Source organism: Scardinius erythrophthalmus (genome assembly GCF_964197995.2).
Source record: "Scardinius erythrophthalmus genome assembly, chromosome: 21".
Taxonomy (NCBI): Eukaryota; Metazoa; Chordata; class Actinopteri; order Cypriniformes; family Leuciscidae; genus Scardinius; species Scardinius erythrophthalmus.
The window spans coordinates 28,254,944-28,276,959 of NC_138241.1; the positions used below are offsets into that span (position 1 = coordinate 28,254,944).

At 41.2% G+C, this 22,016-nt stretch overlaps 1 protein-coding gene across 2 annotated transcripts; it reads left to right on the plus strand.

Annotated features, from left to right (window-relative positions):
• The first annotated feature begins 13,916 nt into the window (after window positions 1-13,916).
• Window positions 13,917-16,412, plus strand: cfd (complement factor D (adipsin)). Of its 2 annotated transcripts, none has more exons than XM_081351563.1 (6): window positions 13,917-14,214; window positions 14,725-15,029; window positions 15,195-15,339; window positions 15,518-15,659; window positions 15,805-16,065; window positions 16,165-16,412. In XM_081351563.1, exons 2-6 carry the CDS (start codon window positions 14,978-14,980, stop codon window positions 16,312-16,314), a joined length of 750 nt encoding a protein of 249 aa, XP_081207689.1. In that variant the 5' UTR covers window positions 13,917-14,214; window positions 14,725-14,977; the 3' UTR covers window positions 16,315-16,412. The 2 variants fall into 2 exon arrangements, with proteins under 2 accessions (XP_081207689.1, XP_081207690.1); XM_081351564.1 differs by having other exon boundaries at window positions 14,033-14,198.
• The last annotated feature ends 5,604 nt before the right edge of the window (window positions 16,413-22,016 follow it).

The following is a 22,016-nucleotide window of genomic DNA, read 5'->3' on the forward strand; positions in this document are numbered from 1 at the left end:
TTCACATCAAAATAGAGTGCAGGCCTAAAAAAAAAAATATTTTCAACTGAGAAGAGCGCCATCTAGTGGCTTCAAAATGTATTAATTTGTGTCATGTCCTATAACCGCCTATAGCTTTTTTATTTATTTATTTGATTTATTCCCATTCGGAAAGAAAAAAAATTATTACTAAGCAACCACTGAATGGAACAACACAAATTATATATCATTTTAAATCTTAGGATCTCAGCTTTTTAATGCATCTAATTTTATTAACTCCTAACGAGTGCTGAGTAATCCCTCTAAAACCGAGTGTACCGCCAGCAGGCGCCACCTAGCTGCGAAAATATTCTTTACCATATTTTTAAAAAATCTTGCCTTGATTAACACAAAGTTGATGTCATTTGAAAGCTTAGAGTCTGAACTTTACAGTGAATGTATCCACTTTGAAAAACTCTTAAGTATTGCTGAGTTATTTGCTGATAAATAGAATTTCTTTTTTTTCATAATCTATAAAATAATGTACTGCAATGTGTCAAAAACATCATACAGCTCATGAAACATTCTCAGATAATTGAAAATGGCACTTCATTTTTTACAGCATATTATTACAATTAAAATGAGCCCAAAATTAACATAATCTATTGCTTTTATGACAAGATATTCTTCATGAAGAAAAAATTGCCCATGAGGGGGTGTCAAAGACTGTACAAAAAGGCTATCTCTTTTCCAAATGCTGTAACTTTTGATACCTTTGTCCAAAAATTATTATTTTTTTATCCAGATGCAGCTAACATGTAGGGGGTCTTACGGGCCTTTATGTGTTACGACTACGTGTTGAGGCTTTCAATTTATGCCTTCCTAGGAAGGCGGCCCCGAACGCAAGCGGCCTGCCTGTTGTTCGACCGTTGGGAGTATCGAGCCCGCTTTCACGGGCCACGAGCCCTCCGGATTCCCTCCCGGTCCCGGAACCCCTGTCCAAAAGACACAGGGTCTCCCGCGGACGGTCGGTTAATCCCGTCTCGTGGCTGCCCAGCCCGTGTGTTTAGTGATGCTGTCGTGAGGAAAGTACAGTGTAACCACACCGCACGCACTTGGTTCCCCTCACCCAGTTATTAAAGGCTTCGGCCCCAGTGTTTTCCCAACACAAAACACACACATTACTAAACAACATATTTAACAAACGAATCAAATGAATTCGTGCAGATTTATATATCTGCCAACATAGAGAGCAAATCTCTCTGATCCCATGCATGTCGCCCTGAGTCTGTCCACAAGAGGGCGCCATTGCCTCACAAATCAACCAGCTCGGCTCACACAGCTCAGTTGTGGCTGCCCAGCTCATGTGTTTTAGTGGACGTTACGTGTGGAAGGCTTCTGCCCCTGTGTTACCCAACACAAAACACACACATTACTAAACAACACATTTAACAAACGAATCAAATGAATTCGTGCAGATTTATATATCTGCCAACATAGAGAACAAATCTCTCTGATCCCATGCATGTCGCCCTGAGTCTGTCCACAAGAGGGCGCCATTGCCTCACAAATCAACCAGCTCGGCTCACACAGCTCAGTTGTGGCTGCCCAGCTCATGTGTTTTTAGTGGGCGTTGTGTGTGGAAGGCTTCGGCCCCTGTGTTCCCCAACACAAAACACACACATAACTAAATAACACTTTAAAACAAACAAATTAAATAAATCCGTTACAGAGAGAGTATCTCTCTCCGCGGATATTATTTTTCTGCCTGCACTTGAGACTGCCCAGTTCATGTGTTCAGGTGATGTGTGTTTTCCCCCCACTTAAAAATCAGGGGGCACTTTGTGAGGGAAAGTTTAGCACAGTGGACACCACACTATGTCCCCTTCACTCTGTCAATAAAGGCTTTCAGCCCCAGTGTTTGCCCAACACAAAACACACAAAGTTACAAATCAAATGAATACGTTTTGGAAAGAAGACCTCTCTCTGCAGAGAAAACGTCTCACTGCAGAGAGAGGAAATCCCTCTAAACCCCTGCATGTCGCCTCTAGTGTGCCCACTAGATGGCGCCTTTGCATCACAAATGAACCAGCGGGGCCCATGCAGCCCCGCTCCGGTCCGAGCGGGGGCGCTCTCGAGTCACGAAGCGGCTTGGCAAGCCGCTTCAGCGCACAAGTGGGTTTTGCGTACCGTAACCCAGGGATACAGGCTGCTGTTTGCAATATAACCTCCGCTTTTCACCGGTGTTCTCTCTTCTCACACAGAAGAAAACGCCTCACACATTCTGAAAGAGGAAATTTCCTCCCTCCTAAACAAGGGAGCGATTCAGATGGTGCCACCCAATCTGATAAACCATGGTTTTTATTCCTGGTATTTTCATTATCTAAAAGGCGTGGCGCCCCCCGCCCTATATTGGACCTTCAAGTGTTGAACAAACATTTGTCTAAATACAATTTCAGAATGTGACACAAGGCTCTCTCGCCCGTGCCATAAAGCAGAACGACTGGTTCACATCAGTCGATCAGAAAGATGCTTTCTTTCACATAAGCATCTACCCTCCACACAGGAAATATCTTCGTTTCGCCTACCAAGGCATTTGTTACGAATTCACAGTTCTTCCGTTCGGGCGCAATTTGAGTCCCCGAACTTTCTGTCTGTGTGCGGAGGCGGGCGTGGCGCCCCTGAGACTATCAGGGCTGAGAATTCTGATTTACATATACGATTGGCTCATCATAGCCAAATCGAAGGAGAAGGTGTCGCTGGACACCGGCCGGGTGCTCGCGCACATCACATCCCTCGGGTTCAAGGTGAATGCGAGCAAAAGCAATCTGACTCCCAGTCAGAATGTCATTTTCCTGGGCTTGGAATTGAACTCAGTCTCCATGCGAGCGCATCTCTCTCAAGAGTGCGTTCGCTCACTGATGGACTGTCTGTCTCAGTTCAGAGAAGGGGCGAGAGTACAATATCGCACATGCCTCAGGCTGCAGGGTCTCATGGCTTCATCTATCCAAGTTGTGCCAATGGGTCTCCTGAGAATGAGAGCGTTCACGAAATGGGTTTTGTCACTTCATTTCAGCCCGATTCGCAATCTCTGCCGCTCTGTAACGGTGAACCGTGCCTGCTCGGCGGCCCTGCGCCATTGGGAGAGCGAGAACTTTTATGCACGGGGAACCCCCCTTGGGACAGTTACGATGCGTAAAGTTGTGACGACAGATGCGTCCTTAACAGGCTGGGGAACCACCCAGGATGGCAGAATGCTGAACGGTCTGTGGCTGAGCAGACTACGTTCAGCGCACATTTACTATTTAGAGCTTTTACCATTTGGAAAGCTCTGAATCATTTTCTGCCTCGCCTGCAGGGACATCCCGTTCTAGTACGGTGCGATAATACCACGGCAGTGGCTTATACCAACCGTCAGGGTGGCATGCGCTCGTCGAAACTCCACGCTCTAGCTTACAGGCTTTTGATGTGGAGCAGACGGGTTTTTCTGTCATTACGCGTGACTCATGTTCTGGGCATTCTGAACAGAGGCACCGGATCTGCTATAGAGGGGAAACCCAATCTACGGGATTGGCGTCTTCACCCGCAGATAGTGAAGATGCTATGGATGAGATTTGGACAGGCAGCCATAGATCTTTTCGCCTTGCGCGAAAACCACCATTGTCCTATGTGCTTCTCGCTAAAGGACATGGACGCGCCCCTCGGGGCAGACACACTGGCCCACCCATGGCCCAAAGTGCAGCTGTATACTTTTTCTCCCCTGTGCCTGATAATTTCACACTGGCCAGGGTGAGAGAGCACAGCCTGTCTCTCATTCTGATAGCACCCAGGTGGCCCAAAGCCCCGTGGCTGGCAGAGATAATCCCTCTGTTATACGCCGAGCCATGGCGCCTCCCCCCTCGCACGGACATACTGTCCCAAGCTAAAGGTGAGATTTACCACCCCCACCCGGATAGGGTGGCCCTCTGGGCCTGGCCCGTGAGAGGACGAACCTAAATGCACTGGGGCTCCCGCCTTGTGTAATCGCCACTACTCAGAATGCCAGGGCCGTTTCCACACGATCCCTAAATGGCTGTAAGTGGCAAGTGTTCAAAGGGTGGTGTGATGGGCGTGGTCTCACATTTTATCAGTGCTCGGTGCCCGATATTTTGTGTTTCATGCAAGACCTTATGGAAAGAGGCAGGTTCTTTTCCACCATTAAGGTCTACCTGGCTGCGATTTCAGCCTATCATGTGGGTTTTGTGGGCTCCACCGTCACACCCTCTAACCCGCAGTTTTATGAAGGGTGCACGCCGCTCTGTGCCGGTCATTAGGAGATCTGTTCCAGAGTGGGACCTCTCCATGGTGCTGGAAGCACGGCCTCTGTATTTTTTTGAGCCTCTGGGGAGTATTTCCCTTAAGCTGCTGTCCCTCAAGACAGCTTTGCTCTTGGCCTTGGCATCTGCTAAACGGGTCAGTGAGCTATATGCACTCTTGGTTCACCCCTCGTGCCAAATTCTCCCTAAGTGGAGATAGGGTTTCCCTTAAGCCTAACCCGGCCGTCATGCCGAAATGCTTCCCTGCGTTCACTTCAGAGGTTTTGGAGCTATCCGCTTTTCACCCTCCACCTTTTTGCCTCCCCGGAGGATCAGGGGCTGAATGCTCTGTGTCTCGTCCGTGCTCTGCAAGCATATGACCAGGACCAGTGCTTTCCGCAAGAGCTCTTTGTTTCAAGGGCTCCCCCCGCACAAAGGGGAGTCCCATTTCAAAGCAGTGCCTCTAACATTGGCTTGTGGACGCTATACTATGGCTTATGAAGCAAAGGGAGTGCAGCCCCTAGGGGGCATCAGAGCTCATTCCACAAGGGGCTTAGCCCCCTCTTGGGCTTTGTTCAGGGGAGTGCCACTGCAGGACATCTGCTCCGCGGCCAGTTGGGCCTCTCCTCATACCTTTGAGCGTTACTACCGGTTGGATGTCACCAGAACCTCGGTGGCACACTCGGTCCTAGGGGTAGGGTCCTCTTAGCCCTTTCCCACAGCCCCGTTGGGTTAACCAACAAGGAGTGAATAGGCCGGCTGGCCATGTTCATTCCTGTTACCAAGCATTCGCATTCCTTCTTGGGTTTAGCTATGTGCATTGGTGGTGCGGGGGCCATTATCATGTATGTGTCTCATGCATGTTTCATGCCCTGCTTGTCCACAGCAGTTTAGCGTGGCATCACCCTTGCAGGGTCATGTTTGTGGGACGTGTCAGGCACCGCCTCTCTGAGGTGACCGTCCTTCTCTGGCCTTCAGAACCTCACTGTGAGTGTATTGGGCAATCGGGGAGCTGTCCATGTCTCTCCCATAGGTGGATCTCGAAACGAGATGATGAAAGAGAACAATAGGTTACTGTCGTAACCCCGGTTCTCTGAAGCATCGAGTGGAGAGATCCACCAGCGTTGCCCCGCTTGCCGCACGAGAAGCGAATATACTTACTGAGGAATAGCAGCGCGCGGAGAAGTTATATGCCTAGGTAAGGGGTGTGGCCTTACTGGGCATTGGCTGCGCGCTTCTGTCTGTCTAGCCAGACTTGGTGCAATTGGATGCTTCTGCAGAGGTCAGGTACGGATGCCCTTCCCATAGGTGGATCTCTCCACTCGATGCTTCAGAGAACCGGGGTTACGACAGTAACCTATTGTTTTCTACTCTCAGAATATGATGTTGATGATGATATTATAATAAAGCTAATAAAAGATTTTACAGGACCCACCTCTTAGTTTCTTCAGCTGTTTTAATTCAGTGATGTATAGAAGCTTGTTTCCGCCACAGAATAAAAGGTAATTGTGCCTTTTTATCTCACAATTCACATTTCTAAACTCCTTAAATCATAATTTTTTCTACTTTTTTCTCATAATTTCTAGCCTTGATTAATTTGGACAAAAATCATCCCTGCACAATGTCCATTGCATTGTGATGGTGGGAGTGGTCCTATGTGTGTATATACAATGCAGTTTTCTCTAAGCGGTTCTCAGAATTGCGTCCTTGGGATGAGGGCACGTTAATTTTTATATATATATATATATATATATATATATATATATATATATATATATATATATATGATGTGCATGGATAAATCATTTAGAATAAATTATTATTTCTTTATTGCAATATTCAATAAAAACAAGAATTGTCCAGTTGTCCATTTCATGGTGACTTTAATATTTTGTTCAAGCAACACATGTATACTATGATTATCTTCACTTTATGCATACTTATAATTAAACAAAATACGATATAAATCAAATAAGACCGAATTGGGAAATGCATGCATACTCATATCAATGTATATTTATAATACATAGAATATAGTTTATTTATACATGAAAATGAGCTATTTTGGCTTTAAATGTAAACACCATTGTTAATCCATGTGTATCGGGTTTAATTTTTTTATTCAGTTCATTTTACAAAGTACAAATGTTGGTGGTGCTTCGTTCCCTTGTTCATTCGCTGGTCTCCTTAGGCATGCTCCGCTTTTTACATGGACTTCGCTGACTTGCACCGACATTTTCCTTTTGAGGAAATAGACAAAAACAGGTTTAATAAGCTAGAAGGAGGTAAAAAAAGACATATCACTTTACTTGTTTTACCATGAGGGGTCTATGAATTTTACTGAAATATACAAAGTATTCTAAATTGAGGATAACAAACAAAGTAGCTTAGTTGAAGACCGTGTTTGTTTGTTTTTAAAAAATCTGAAAATAATTTATCATAATAAGAGATAATTTTCGACAATTACCCTGAATATCTGAGATCTGAGAAAATGTGGGTCCCTCTCAATGTCTATGGTGGTTGCAGCCTTAGCTGAAGTTTTTACCTTGGAGGTCAGGAAACCAAGTTTTGAGTTTTCTCTTGAATTCAGCTTTCTCTTCTTCACTTGGTAAAGAGTCAGATACTGGAGGAATAAAAAATCATTAAGACACAATTGATGGAAATAATCAATATTAAGACAGAACAACTTTTTACGTTCAAGAATTTATTTCTGGGGGGAGAAAAACAAATTAACGAGTATCCTAAATGTTTAAGAGAAATCGTCTCAGTTGTGTATGTAACCCTCGTTCCCTGAGTAGGGAATGGAGACGTTACGTTGTGACGACGAATGGGGTTTCGCTTAGAAAGCCTCTCACCTTCGAGTATTATAAAACGAGCCAATGGCAAGGAAATGCGTGCAAGCAAGCAAGCTGAGGATTCTGTGCCGACGGCTGGGTGGAGGCAGCAGCGGGCCGTCGGGGCAGAATGTGCCGAAGTGCACGGGCGAGACATCTTTAAAAAGACGTGCCATGCGCAAGCTCTTTTGTGAAAGGAAAAACTCAGCAGAGTGTTGAAGCGACCAGGGAGAAACACACACTGGCAGATCACTGCACAGATCAGCAGGCAATGTGCACTCGCTGGAAATCGCCGTCACACCAACACCTGGAGAGAAGCTCGTCTCGAAGTGTGAAGAGAATGAAGATCTCAGAATGGCTTGTGGAGTGAAGAATTATCTTGGCTCTGAAGTGAAAACATATTTGCCAGCGTACTTCCTTGTATAGACTGAGGTCTTGCTTATTGGCACCCCTCATCAGCTCCATAAAGCTGGCTCAGTAATTTTAAACATAGATGGCTCTGATTTAGAGGCACAGACTAAATAAAAAAACTTGGGAGTTATATTTGATTCTAGTCTGTCCTTTGACTCTTATGTGCAGTACATTGTTAAGAAATGAGCATATTACACCGATTTTAAAGTCTTTGCTCTGGCTCCGGTCAGGTTCCGAGTCGATTCTAAAATCCTTATGCTCACATATAAGGCACTGCATGGTCTTGCACCTCACTATATGTCTGCGCTTTTAACTTTATACACACCCAAGTGTCATTTATGCTCCTCACAAGTTGGTCTATTGGCAGTCCCACAGACTCGTTTGTGTACTGTACGGGACATCCTACGCTCCTAGGCTTTGGAATGCACTCCCTCCAAATATCAGAGATGCACAGACTCTAAGTCATTTCAAATCTCATTTAAAAACGCATTTTTTAGGTTAGCTTTTACTTGACATTTTATTTTATCTTTATTTATTTTATTTTATTTTTTCTTTTGTGTGTTGTATTTTAAATTTGTTTGTTCTATTATGTAAAGCGCCTTGAGAAGCTGCTTTAAAGGCGCTATATAAAAATAAAGTTATTATTATTATTATATACCCACGAGGTGGGGCGGAGTTACGCTATGCAAATTACGCACACCCATGGCATTTCCTTGCCATTGGCTCGTTTTGTAATCCTCGAAGGTGAGAGGCTTTCTAAGCGAAACCCCATTTGTCGTCACGACGTAACTCGGTGTGACCACGAAAGGAAAATTAGTGTCTATGGTAGTTGTGGCCCTGGCTGAAGTTTTTATCTCAGAGGTCAGGAAACCAAGTCTTGAGTTTTCTCTTAAAGTCAGCCTTCTCTTCTTCACTTGGTTTAGATTCCTGGTGAAATGAAAAATAATAATTAAGATAGAATTGGTAGAAATAATATATAATTCATCTAAAAGAAAACAGTATATTTTGTTGTTGTGGTGCTGGCTGAATTTCTTACCTTCAATGCCAGGTAACCAGATCTGGAGCTTCCTTCTGAACTCAGCCTTCTCTTCTTCAGCACGTTTAGAGTCAGAAACTACAGAATTAAAAAAGAATCATTAAGTGACACAATTGGTGAAAATAATATACTAATAATAATCTAAGAGAAAACTATCTTTTGTTGTTTTGGACCTGGCTGATGTTCTTACCTTCAATGCCATGAAACCAGGTCTGGAGCTTCCTTATTAACTCAGCCTTCTCTTCCTCAGCGTGTTTAGAGTCCGAAACTGCTGAATTAAATGTGCTTCCTGGGGAGGCAGTGGACATGGGTGCTTCCTCTTGGGACGAGGTGGGTACAGGTGCTTCATCAGATGATGTGGTGGGCACTGGTGTTTCCTCTGGGGAGGCTGTGAGCACGAGTGCATCCTCTTGGCATGAGTTGGGCACAGGTGCTTCCTTAGGGGACACAGTGGGCACTGATGCTTCCTCTGGAGATGTGCTGGGCACTGGTGCTCCTTTCAATGTCCTGGCAAATGTAGGTGGTCCCTTGGGCGGCCTTAAGGGCAAAGGAGTCAAGATGACACCCCTTTTCAGATGCACATCCCTTTTCACATGCAATCTCATATTATCAGGGATTGTCACTTTTCTCCTGAATGAGGGCCTGGCAGGTACAGGTGCTTCCTGTGGAAAGGCAGCGGGCACTGGTGCTTCCTCAGGGGATGCTGCATGCATGAGTGCTTCCTCTTGGGACGAGGCGCATACAGGTGCCTTCTCAGAGGATGTGGTGGGCACTGGTGTTTCCTCTGGGGAGGCTGTGGGCACGAGTGCAACCTCTTGGCATGAGTTGGGCACAGGTGCTTCCTTAGGGGACACAGCGGGCACTGATGCTTCCTCTGAGGATGAGGCAGGTACAGGTGCTTCCTCTGGAGATGTGCTGGGCACTGGTGCTCCTTTTGATGTCCTGGCAGATGTAGGTGGTCCCTTGGGGGGCCTTAAGGGCAAAGGAGTCAAGATGACATCCCTTTTCAGATGCAATCTCATATTATCAGGGATCGTCACTTTTCTCCTGAATGAGGGCCTGGCAGGTATAGGTGCTTCCTGTGGAAAGGCAGCGGGCACTGGTACTTCCTCAGGGGATGCTGCATGCATGAGTGCTTCCTCTTGGGACGAGGCGCATACAGGTGCCTTCTCAGAGGATGTGGTGGGCACTGGTGTTTCCTCTGGGGAGGCTGTGGGCACGAGTGCATCCTCTTGGGATGAGTTGGGCACAGGTGTTTCCTTAGGGGACACAGTGTGCACTGGTGCTTCCTCTGAGGATGAGGCAGGTACAAGTGCTTCCTCTGGGGACGTGGTGTGCACGTTATTTGGGATCCTCACTTTTCTCCAGAATGGGGACCTGGCAGGTACAGGTGCTCCCTGTGGGGACCCGTCTGGCATGGGTGCTTCCGCAGGGGACTGGGCAGGCACAGGCTCTCCCTGCTGGTACCTAGCAGGAGCTGGGGCTCCTTGTGGGGCCTCCACTATTCCCACCTGGCCTGAAGTGAGCCCACACACGTTCTTCTCAATTGATGAGCGTAAATGATCCTCTACCTCCATTATTGCCCACCACCTCCCTGCGAGGAGGGCTGTGACGAGCTCATGCTCATCTAAGGGGCTTAAGGGTTCGATTTCTCTTAAACAGGTGGGCATGGTGAACATGCTCTGTTTGATGGATAAGCATATTTGATGGCTGCAAGACATGTTGTTCAAAAAAAGTGTATAACCGAATGGCTGTTCGTTGTGCAACGGTGAACTATCTGTGAAAAACTGTGAGAGAAAGAGAGAGACTTTAATGATCAGCAAATATATACAAATTATTTGTCTTAGTTTTATATAATTGTATAATTAATTAGGCTATAATTATCAACAAATATATATATATATATATACAAACTACATATCGTTGGAAAGTTCTAAGACTCCTAAATAGATATATTAGCACTGTTTTTTGTTACAAATTATGTAGGAACAGTAACAGATAAATTTATGACAAGAGAGCACCTCAAAAAATCTACATCATAACAGGAGTTCTGGCGTTTGTCACAAAAAGTCGACGCACACACTTTTGATAATTGAAACTTTGGTTTTCATGCTTAAAGTTCATAATAAAACATATACTCTAGTATTTGTCAATAAAAAAATTATCAAATAATATTATCCTCTAAAAAGTATATATATATATATATATATATATATATATATATATATATATATATATATATATATATATATATATATATATCTTTTGCTTATCATTTTCCACTCTTGTCTGTTTAAGGGTTAATTATACAATTATATAATTGCAACTGGCTTAATTATAATTATAACCAAACATTGATATGTAATTACATACATTTCAGCATATAAAAATTGATTAAAAGAAACATCAAGATGAAGAGTATAAGCTTAACTTACTTGCATTCACTCGACGACTCTCTACAGATGCTATCTGTCTGGACTGTCTATATAGCTACCAAACGCTCTTTATGACGTCATAGTTATTGTGACATCATAATGGTCTAAAGATCAGAACACCGCCAGTTGACGTGGCCCGTGACATAAAATCGTGAAGGATGTTTTAATCGATTGAAAGGGGGAGGGGGGGGGGGGAGTAGCCTACTGTGTGTGGACGGCAGGCGAGTAGCAGTCTTTACAGTCTATGGCGTAACCGTAGCAAAAGTTATGCGGTTTAAAATGAAAATGGTTACCAGTGTACACGTAGGTATTCCCATAGGGTATTCCACATTCTGCCCGGGGAACCGATGCTCTCGAGTCAAATATAGTTATTTCAGTGAGTAGACCTGTATGGCTCGACGGCAGGAAGGAATAACCAAACATTTTTTTTTTTTTTTTTCAGTAATAAAAGTGTCGATTCAATTAAAAATCCACATATCACATTTTAAAATATTACATAATTCAATGAAGCCTGTTTGTCATGTATAATTCACCGACCAATCGTTATCTGGCACAACAAGTTCAAATTTCATTGGACAATGTGAAGTGGAGCGGTAATTTTCCAGTCATTCATAAATCGTTTGAAAATTAGATGGACAGACGAATTTACATTTATGAATGAAGCGATCTGAATCTGCGTCGTTTAAACAATGGATGCTAATTACAAAGCACTGCACAAAACCAGCACTAAAAGTCGCATTAATGGGAAGTAGTATTAAAGTCACTTTTTATTTAGTCTATGTATTGATACACCGTTTACCATTTGATCAAACTGTCATAGTTAGTTAAATGAAGCCCAGGCGCCACCTACAGGCCTATTATGTGAAGTGTAGGCGGACAACAAACACGCGAAATGGTGACGTGAAAGGACTTTAACATTTTTGGTAATTATGCAGCAATAGTATAATAATACAGTAGCCTACCACTGCTGTTCAAAAATTTGGACACATTACTATTTTTATGTCTTAAAAAAAAACAAGTCTCATGCACATCAAGCCTGCATTTATTTGATCAAAAATACAGAAAAATGTTATTACAATTTAAAATAATGCTTTTCTATTTTAATATACTTTAAAAATATAATTTATTTCTGTGATGCAAAGCTGGATTTTCAACAGCTATCACGCCAGTCGTCAGTGTCACATGATTTTTCAGAAATCATTCTAATGCTGATTTATTACCAATGTTAGAAACAGTTTTTTTAACCTGTGATACTTTTTTCAGGATTCATTGATGAATAAAAAGTTAAAAAGAACAGTATTTAATTAAAATAGAAAATCTTTTATACGTCACTTTTGATCAATTTAGCACATCCTTGTTGAATAAAAATTAAGCCTATTAATTTAAAAAATAAAAATAAATAAATAAAAGGAATATTACTGACCCCAAACTTTTGAACGGTAGTGTATATTGGTATGAAATATTTATATTTTAAATAAATTATGTTCTGTTTTTTAAACTCAGAATCCTGAAAAAGAGTATCAAAGGTTAGGCAATATGTATATTATAATAGAAAACCATTATTACAAATTGTAGTAATATTTCACAATATTACAGTTTTTTTCTGTATTTTAGATCAAATAAATGCAGCCTTGATGAGCATAAAGGGCTTCTTTCAAAAACATTAAAAATAGTAGTGTCCAAACTTTTGGCCGGTACTTATATATGCCCCTTTTCTACATTTGAGCCCCTGCTCATTAGGAACTCTCTGCACGTCCCTGGTACTTAATGCATGGTCATTATTACACTATATTTGCATGTATTCATTTAGCACACAGTTGTTCAAACTGACTTACAAATGAAGAAATTAAGCGATTCATTATGAAGGTATTTTTGGTGCAAATATCCCACTGCCTCTACAGATGCACAACTCACTTTTGCTCCACATTTCACAGAGATCAATGGTACAAAATGGAGAGCGCGCGAAACTTGTCACTTGAAAGCGAAATGCGTTTTGCACCATATTCACTGTTGCAACTTTAGCAAAAATGTGAGCGTACGAGAATTTGTGATTTGTAGAATTTTTGAACAAGAATTTGAGAAGGTGTAACTGTTGTGTTGTGTTTGTGGGAGAGAGAAAAATCTACAAGTTTGCAACTCTTAAAACATTTCTCTCTGTGACTTCAAATTTACTTATACACATGTGTGGCTATTCTTTACAACTATAAATTCCATCGTCACAAGCGTTCAGTTGATTTGCACCAAAAATACCTTCATATCAAGGAGCCATACCAAATTTAGCAGCCCTACCCAAAACTATAGAAGCTTGCACAGTACATAAGTGCATTTAGCCTCCCTACACATAGGCTAGTATAAATCAAATCGTATTCAAACCTGAACATAGCAAATAGGCTTCTTAAATATTGTTACTAATAGCCTACTAATTTATGTCAATAAGGAGTATGTGAACTCATTCGATCCTGTTTACGAAGCATCCCAGGATGAACCTAATGAAGTTGGTTGAGAGAATGAAGTCAGTAGGCACTTTTTGCTTCAATCTGAATTAATTCATTCCGATTGATGAATCCGAACGTATAGTGTTACATGAATGCTAAATACATGTGACTGGAGTTGTGATCTAATGGTGGTGACTTTGAAGAAGCTTAAATATAATATCGTTTAAATTGTTATTAGCCTATTGTTTGTTGTTATAGTAGCATTGTTTAACATTTTTGGTTAAAATGTTTACATTGATACAACACACACAGCAGGTGGCGGCAAGTGACTGTCCTTATGATAGTGAAATGTCACCATAGGCTGCCATTCAAATTCAATAGTTGATATCAACAATTGATTTCTTAGTTGAAATTCTAATTTCACATATTAGAAATACAATTCTTAGTAATAAATCCTTTATTTTCCCTTCCGGAGACGTTGGTGTCCGTGCCGGAGATGGTGGTGTCCGAGCCGGAGACGGTGGTGTCCTTTCCGGAGATGGTGGTGTCCATCCGTGCCAGAGACGGTGGTGTCCATGCCCCTGCCGGAGACGTTTGTGTCCGAGCCGGAGATGGTGGTGTCCTTTCCGGAGACGGTGGTGTCCATGCCGGAGACAGTGGTGTCCGTGCCGGAGACGGTGGTGTCTGTGCCGGTGTCCGTGCCGGAGACGTTGGTGTCCGTGCCGGAGATGGTGGCGTCCGTGCTGGAAACGGTGGTGTCCATTCCAGAGACGTTGGTGTCCGTGCCGGAGACGGTATTTTTAAATACTGGTAAAAAGTATTTTTGTGCATTTTTCTTAACAATAAACATAAACTTTTTTTAAATTCACTTTTTAAAACTTTTTTAAAAGATGTATGACAGTTTAAGCTGGAAATTTAGTTTTGGGTCTGCTCAAAAAAGTGAAGAAATGAATTATAAATATAGCGTAAATATAATTTAGTACCATAAAATCCCCTAATAATATCTAAATATTTAATAAAAACATTATCAAACTAAAATATAGTAGGCTACATTAAATTCATTGAAATAAAAATAAAAATCTGTCATTTTTGACCGACACGTGAAGAGTACCAGAGGGTATAATATAGATTATTTATTTTAAAATGACATGGTCACAGTACACTCTTGAAAAGAAAGGTTCCTTGAAGAACCTTTAACATCCATGGAATAGATGCACAAAATGTTTTTTATGCACAATTCCAGATGCACAAAAGGTTTTTTTATAGTGGATTATTGATTTATTGCACTCTGTACAAACATTTATGTCCTCTTCCTTTTAGAAAATAACAAAAGACATGATTACGGTAAAGGAAACATTTGCAGGAAAGGAAAAGTAGATGTAATGAAGAAGATTTATGGCCTGAAGATATATTCCTGTTTTCTCTTGTCTGATGGGCGATTAAGAAAAGAATGCAAAGAGAACAACACTCCCACACACCCTCTCTGCCTCTCTCCCGTTTGGGCAGTATATAAAGCTCAGCCCACACTCAGTGGTCTTCAGTCTCAGAAGTATACAGACAACAATCGTTCACTATGAATAGACTTTTATTTGTCTCTGTGCTGCTCTTTGCAGCTTCTCAAACTGGTGAGTAATATTCAATTTCACTATTCTTTGTCTAGACTATTTATGCTGCAGGATATGCATTTTTGTTGTGCATTTCTACATTTAACCATGGGGAATAGATTTATTTACTTTGATTAATGAGGTTTTCCTCATGTTAAACGGTTTCAATTAATGTGTTATTTGCAGGTGAATGCATTACAGGAGGAAAAGAGGCTGATGCACACTCTCGTCCGTACATGGCTTCACTTCAGTGGAATGGAAAACATGAGTGCGGTGGCTTTCTGATCTCCAGTCAGTGGATCATGAGTGCAGCACACTGCTTTCAGAATGGGTATGTAACATGTAACAAACACTAGAGAGCTGTGTGACGGCGATGCAAAGATGAAATCATTTCAGTCCCAACTCACTGTGATTTGTTCGAAGGGTTTGTTTTGATTTTGTTTTGAAGTTGCAGAAATACTAAGTTGCAATACGAAGTTGCAAAATGATAAATGTCCTGTTTGTTGCAGGAGAGCATCCGGTGTTAAAGCTGTGTTGGGTGCTCACTCCCTGTCTGATGCTGAGGACACTAAACAAACCTATGACACTACAGTCTACAGCCATCCTGATTTCAGTATAAGCAACTATGACAATGATATTGCCCTGCTCAAGGTACATACTGCGATCCAATCATGTAGCTGAAAAACAGTCTGTGTATCCGTGTGGTGAACATGATTTCACCAAGTACAACATGTTCCTGTGACAGTATGTGTAGAGATCAGTTTTCTACAGCAGAGAATGATTTTGTTTTTGACAGCTGGAAAAGCCGATCACTGAGAGCTATGCAGTGAAATCAGTGAAATACCAACGTGAAGAAGAAGCCAATCCCAAGCAGTCTGATGTTGTGGAGACAGCTGGATGGGGCTCTTTGAACAACCTGGGAGGACGACCAGACAAATTGCAAGAACTCAGTATCACGGTCAAGAGCCGAAGTGAATGTGGCCGCGGTGACTACTATGGATCGAAGTTCACCAGCAACATGCTCTGTGCTGCAGAAAGACGAAAGGACACCTGTGATGTAAGTTTTACTGCAATGGTTCATAAAGCACTGCATGACTGCTATAAGTGGAAACAAACTCAAATAAATTACATCTTCCGCTGTCTTTCTCTCTAATAGGGTGACTCCGGAGGTCCTCTCTTATACAAGAATGTTGTTGTGGGGATAACCTCTAATGGAGGGAAGAAATGTGGCTCCAGCAAAAAGCCTGGACTCTACACGATCATCTCCCACTACACCAATTGGATTGACAGTACAATCACTGAGTAAAAAAAGCTGTGGAATCCTTTGCATATATGTAACCTATTATTTCATACGTCTTGTATATCTCATGTATTGCTACATTAATAAAAACTTTTCTACACCTACCTGAATTTAGTCACGATTATGTTTGTTGTTGTTTAAATAAAAGGTTTACATCCTTAAAATGTCATCAACACCACTATTAAACAATTCAGTGTGAAGTAAGAAAGTGCTGAAATAAGCCAGCATGAATTCCAACTTTATTCTAGAGCTGCTATAAAGCCAAAACACTTTACTTTAAATTTCCTATTATCAATGTAAAGCTGCTTTGGAACAATCTACATTGTTAAAAGCGCTATATAAATGAAGATGACTTGACTTATACATGAAGCTGAGAGTCTTACTCTCAGCCTCACGGGCTAATCTGAAATACAGAAAGGCCCCGAACCCTTTGCTGCATTCCATTATACAGAAACTTCTTTCACATGGAAACATCTGCTAACAATGGGAATTTACATTCAGAGTTGACACCTTTTGGGGGTGGGAGACCATTTGTCTAGAGACAACTTTCCTTTGTGTGCCAGCTATCTCTAAACTCCTAAAAACCGTATTACCTTTTGTTTTACCTATTTGGAAATGAGACATTTGTACCAGTCGCACTGAGACATTTTAAATGATACCAAACATATACAATACTCGATGATAATCATTCACATTAAAATATGTATTTTCTTGGGTGAATTCAGGCGATCTGAGTATGAGAGAGAGAGGGGGGGTGAGGGATGAGGGAATGAAATGTAGATTAGGATGACTCTGAGGTCAGACTTTTGTCTCAAATGGTGAGTTCAAATGGTAATTTCCAGCAAGATCCTGTCTTCTCAGGGTCTGGTCACTCCTTAACCAGACTGTCCGGCATTTTCTAATTTCTCAAGTCTCTCAGGTCTCCTTAGTGCTGCCAAAACAGCTGTGATGCATCAAGGCATGGACTCCACAAGACCTCTGAATGTACTGTGGTCCTTTAAAGGAATAGTTCACTTAAAAATGAAAATTCTGACTTGACTTAGTAGGAAAAATAAATACTATGGAAGTCAATGGGGTCCATCAACTGTTTGGTTACCGACATTCTTCAAAATATCTTCTTTTTTGTTCAGCAGAAGAAAGAAATTAATACAGGTTTGAAACAACTTGAGGGTGAGTAAATATGACATAGTTTTCATTTTTAAGTGAACTATTCCTTTAAAGGACCACAGTACATTCAGAGGTCTTGTGGAGTTGTGAGGTGGGGCCTCCATTTGGGGAATTTGTTGGTCTAGCACATCCCAGAGATGATGATTAATTGAATTGAAATCTGGGGACTTAGAAGGCCAAGGCAAAACATTGAACTCTGTCATGTTCCTCAAACCATTCCTGAACAATTTTTGCAGTGTGGCAAGGTGTATTATCCCACTGAATGAGGCCACTATCATCAGGGAGCACCATTGCCATGAAGGGGTGTACGTGGTCTGCAACAATCTTTTGGTAGATGGTACATGTCAAAGTAATATCCACATAAATGCCAGGATTTTGAGCAGGTTTTGAGCAGAATATTGCCCAGAGCATAACACCGCCTCTGCCATCCTGCCTCCTTACCATAGTGCATCCTGCATCTGTTCTCCAGATAAACAACATACATGTACCTACCCGGCCATCTCCCTGATCTAAAAGAAAATGATTCATCATCATCAGACCAAGCAACCCTCTTCCATTACTCGATGGTCCAGTTCTGATTCTGTGGACAGGGGTCATGGGGACTCTGATCGTTTTGCGGCTATGCAGCTCCACAGGCAAAAACTGCAATGTACTGTGTGTTCTTACACTTCTTTCTATCATGAGAGCAGCATTCCATTTTTTTTGTAATTTGAGCTAGAGCTCTATTGTGATTGGACCAGATGTGCCAGTCCTTTACTCCCCATGTGCATAAATGATCCTTTGGCGCCCATGACCCTGATGCCAGTTCACCGGTTCACCTTCCTAGCACCTTTTTTGGTAGGTTCTAACCACTGCATACCAGGAGCACTCTACAAGAACCAGTCGTCTAGCCAGCACAATTTGGCCCTTGTCAAAGTCACTCGGATAGTTTTTCTTGCCCATTTTTCCTGTTTCCAAAATGAAATTCAAGAACTGACTGTCTACTTGCTGTTTAATATATCCCATCCCTTGACAGGTGCTATTTTAACAATAAAAGCAATGTTATTCGCTTCACATATCAGTGGTTTTAATGTTGTGGTTCGTCAGTTTATTATATTATATTATACATTAAAAATATATCTCTACAAAGCCCTTTTACTTTGACAATCACTTATGCAAACCAAAACTGTTTTTAACAGCATTTTTAAGAAATAATTTTAGGAGGAAGTAGAGTAGTAAGTAGAGTTTTATTTCATTAAATTTATTTGCAATTAAATGCATTACTAGCTGATAAGAGTGGTGGTCTTCTCTACAACTGATAAATAAAGAATTTCCACATATTCTGACAGTTCAACGGCATGATGTTAAACTTTTGTGGAGTATGTTGCAATGATAAACTGCTCATTGTGTTATGCAAGACTTTTTGAATGCATCATTAAATCTGAGTTATGAAACACAATGTTGTTAAAATTATTTACAAATGACATGCCAGTCCAACCCAACGGCTGGAGCTAACAGAATCTTTCCCCAATCAGTATGTTAAACAGACCACTCAACACACATCTGTGTTGCAATCTCTAAATGAAACAGTCCATGTCTGGTCTTTTGAGGAGGGTATTTTTCAGTTTTTGGTGTTGCAAAACCTCCATGCTGTATGAAGCTGCAGGCATTTAGAAGCCAGATCTGATATTATCGGATTAACCTCCTTGACCTGGTTATAATTAACAAAGTTCAGGAAATTTCCATTGTTTTGTGTGCAATATCCGTTCTGACACACGCAAACCATTTCCAGCAGGTCGTTATGGCCGTTGGCCATTTATATTCTTTATTTTCAATAGATTTCTTGTGGTGACAATGGATGAAAAGGATAACATTCTCTGTAATCTCTTGTCCAAATGCCCACCCAACATATTCCAGTGTATCCCCCAGTTTAAGGACATGTTATCAGAATGGACCAGGGCCGAATCCCAATGACTGCCCTGAGATGGACACCACCTAGCAGAGGAAAACAAGGGTGACCTAAAGCAACATGGAGAAGCTTAGCTCAGTGATGGCAGAATTGAACGAGATGGGTCTGACATGGGCAAGGCACAGCACGCTGCATCGAGTTAAGTGGAAGGAAATTGTTGTTGCCTCATGTCCCACTAGAAACGAAGAGGAGTAAGTAATAGTCAGGGAAGAGTTTTGGAAGACTTCTAGAAAAATTCTTGATAACCACTTTAACTTACTTTGGCAGGATGACAAGGAACATTACTGCCTTAGCTGCTCATTAGGACCTTTGCATCTCTTCCCTCCTTTCCTTTCCAAACACTATGAAACGAAAAAGCCTGTAGGGTTAATATTTCATAAGAACTGAATTTTCTCATGTATTTCTTTTGGGTTCAGTTATACTCTTTTTTTCTTTCTTTTTTTTGCAGCCTGATACATTTACCTCATTTTGTAACATGTTATACTCCTCCTACTGACTCTGGTTCATGTCTTTCCATCTCCCATGCACAGCAGAGAGTAGCCTACTGTGTCCAGTCCACTGGAAATAGGCCAACAACAATAATCTTGTTTATCTGAATTAAACACAGAAATGAAACACCAGTACCTCAATGATGGTACACATGTCTTTCTTCTCACATTCAGAAGTGTTTTGCTAAAACTGTTTTGTTTAGAAAGTACAGTTTCAGACCTGTACGGTTATTTACGGGTGTGACAACAACCGCAATCTATAACCGAATTCACACCTGTACATTTTCAGGACTCAAGTTCTTCAGTCTTCAGTCACTGTTCTCCACTGGAGAGGCTCCCGTCAATTTTGTGTTTTCTTTGCACGACTCAAATGGCATCAATACATGAGATATCAGTGCAACAGTTAAAGGCATTCATCTAGTGTGTTTTCATCAAAGCTTCTGTCGGTTAATGAAGATTTGAATTGTAAAGCTCTCTAATTGAATTCTTACTAGTAAAAATGCAATTACGACGAGTAACGCTGGGAACATTTTAAGCTAGACCGATGAACTTGTCGTGTCAAAATGGTTACTGGTTAGAGAGTACAGGCTTGACTCTCGTTGCTCGTTCATACAGACAGTATTGGAGACGCTGCTGTAAGTTGCTGTGTGAACAAGACATTTCGAGACTCACAGCTTCTCAGTAGCTTTTAAGAGGTAGGGTTTAGGGTAAGTCACACCCTTACCCTAGTTGGTTCATCTTGTTAGGTTATGGTGGGGTTAGGGTTAGTTTTTACAATTTTGTTTTATTGTATTTTATGTGTTTGTATGTTGATTGTGCTGCACTTTGGTCTGAATGTGCAGTTTTTAACGTGCTTTAGGCTATAAATAAATTAAATAAAAAAAGAAATATCTAAATATCAAAACTAGGAGGCATTCCAGTAGACATACTATATTAGCAAAACAGAAAACATTTGCCATCCAAATGTATGTTTTTAAAATTGTACTATGCATGTCATGCTTTTCCCAAAGAATAGGATTTGTGAGTCAGATGAAGGAAGCAACGCTTGCCCATTTCAACAAGTTAGACTAGAGGTGTTTATCATGTAGCCTACAGATGCTTCCATGGTTGGCATCTGATGTTAGTTAACTGTGTTAGCTAGTTGTGATGCTTAGCCAATAACAGGAAAATCAGATAGATAGCAGTAACAGAAAGGAAGTCAATTCCTCAGGGTCAAGTACTGGAGTGCTTTCCAGGGTCTGTGTGTCCCTGTTTTCTGGAGCAGTAGTCAAGTTCAAACAAGTCAAGAAAAACATTGTGGGGGAGTTCGTAAAGGTGTTTTCTTTCCAGTGAATTACAGTAAAAGCAAAGGTGCACTAGAGTCTGTTCAGCATCGATAGGGTATTTTCTTTACCGTGGTCCTGACACAGTCTCAAGAGATTTATATAATCTAAAGTGCATGTGCTTGCCAATTAAATAAACTGGAAAATGAAAGCTGGCTTGTGTTTGTCTGAGTGTGTCTTTGTTTTTTATTTTTGGCAGGAGTTTGTGTGTGTTTAAGGGAAATTCAACAAACTGCCTGCCAGGTCTTTATCTTAAATCTTATCATACACAAAGCCATCTACCGATGTTCCTGTTTTTCTATTTTTGCAGCTCTCAGACCTACACAAATGAGGCTTGATAATTTTGCGATAATGTTGCGAAATGTGTTCTTCATTTTCCAGCCCTAGAATTTATCCATGTTTTGGATAATAATAAAGGCTTAAGACATTTCTAAAACTTTCTCACAGGACAGATATGGAAAAAACTAAACAAAACCATGGCAAGAATCCCCATGATAACAGTAGGCTATAGCCTGTTTCAACAGCTAATGTCACACAACACAAACGTGGCATTACAAATCGAAGACAATAAAACAAAACAAACATTAAACATAACTAATATAAAAAACAAAATACAATTTTTTTAATTATTTCGATGTTCCTTTAGTAATATAATTTCTGAGATTATTATTATAGAGATATGTAAATCCGTTTTAATAACTTAAAAGATTATTGTTGTTTAATGATTTTTTTATTCGCATAAAAAAAGAATAACGTTGCTCGAGGATTGCATGAGACACTGAT

Excerpts from the sequence above, each read along its gene's own strand:
- cfd (XM_081351563.1), top strand. The coding sequence starts at position 14,978 with ATGAATAGACTTTTATTTGTCTCTGTGCTGCTCTTTGCAGCTTCTCAA. Across the intron at positions 15,030-15,194 it reads CTTTGCAGCTTCTCAAACTG|GTGAATGCATTACAGGAGGA; the intron begins GTGAGTAATATT and ends TGTTATTTGCAG. Across the intron at positions 15,660-15,804 it reads ATGATATTGCCCTGCTCAAG|CTGGAAAAGCCGATCACTGA; the intron begins GTACATACTGCG and ends TGTTTTTGACAG.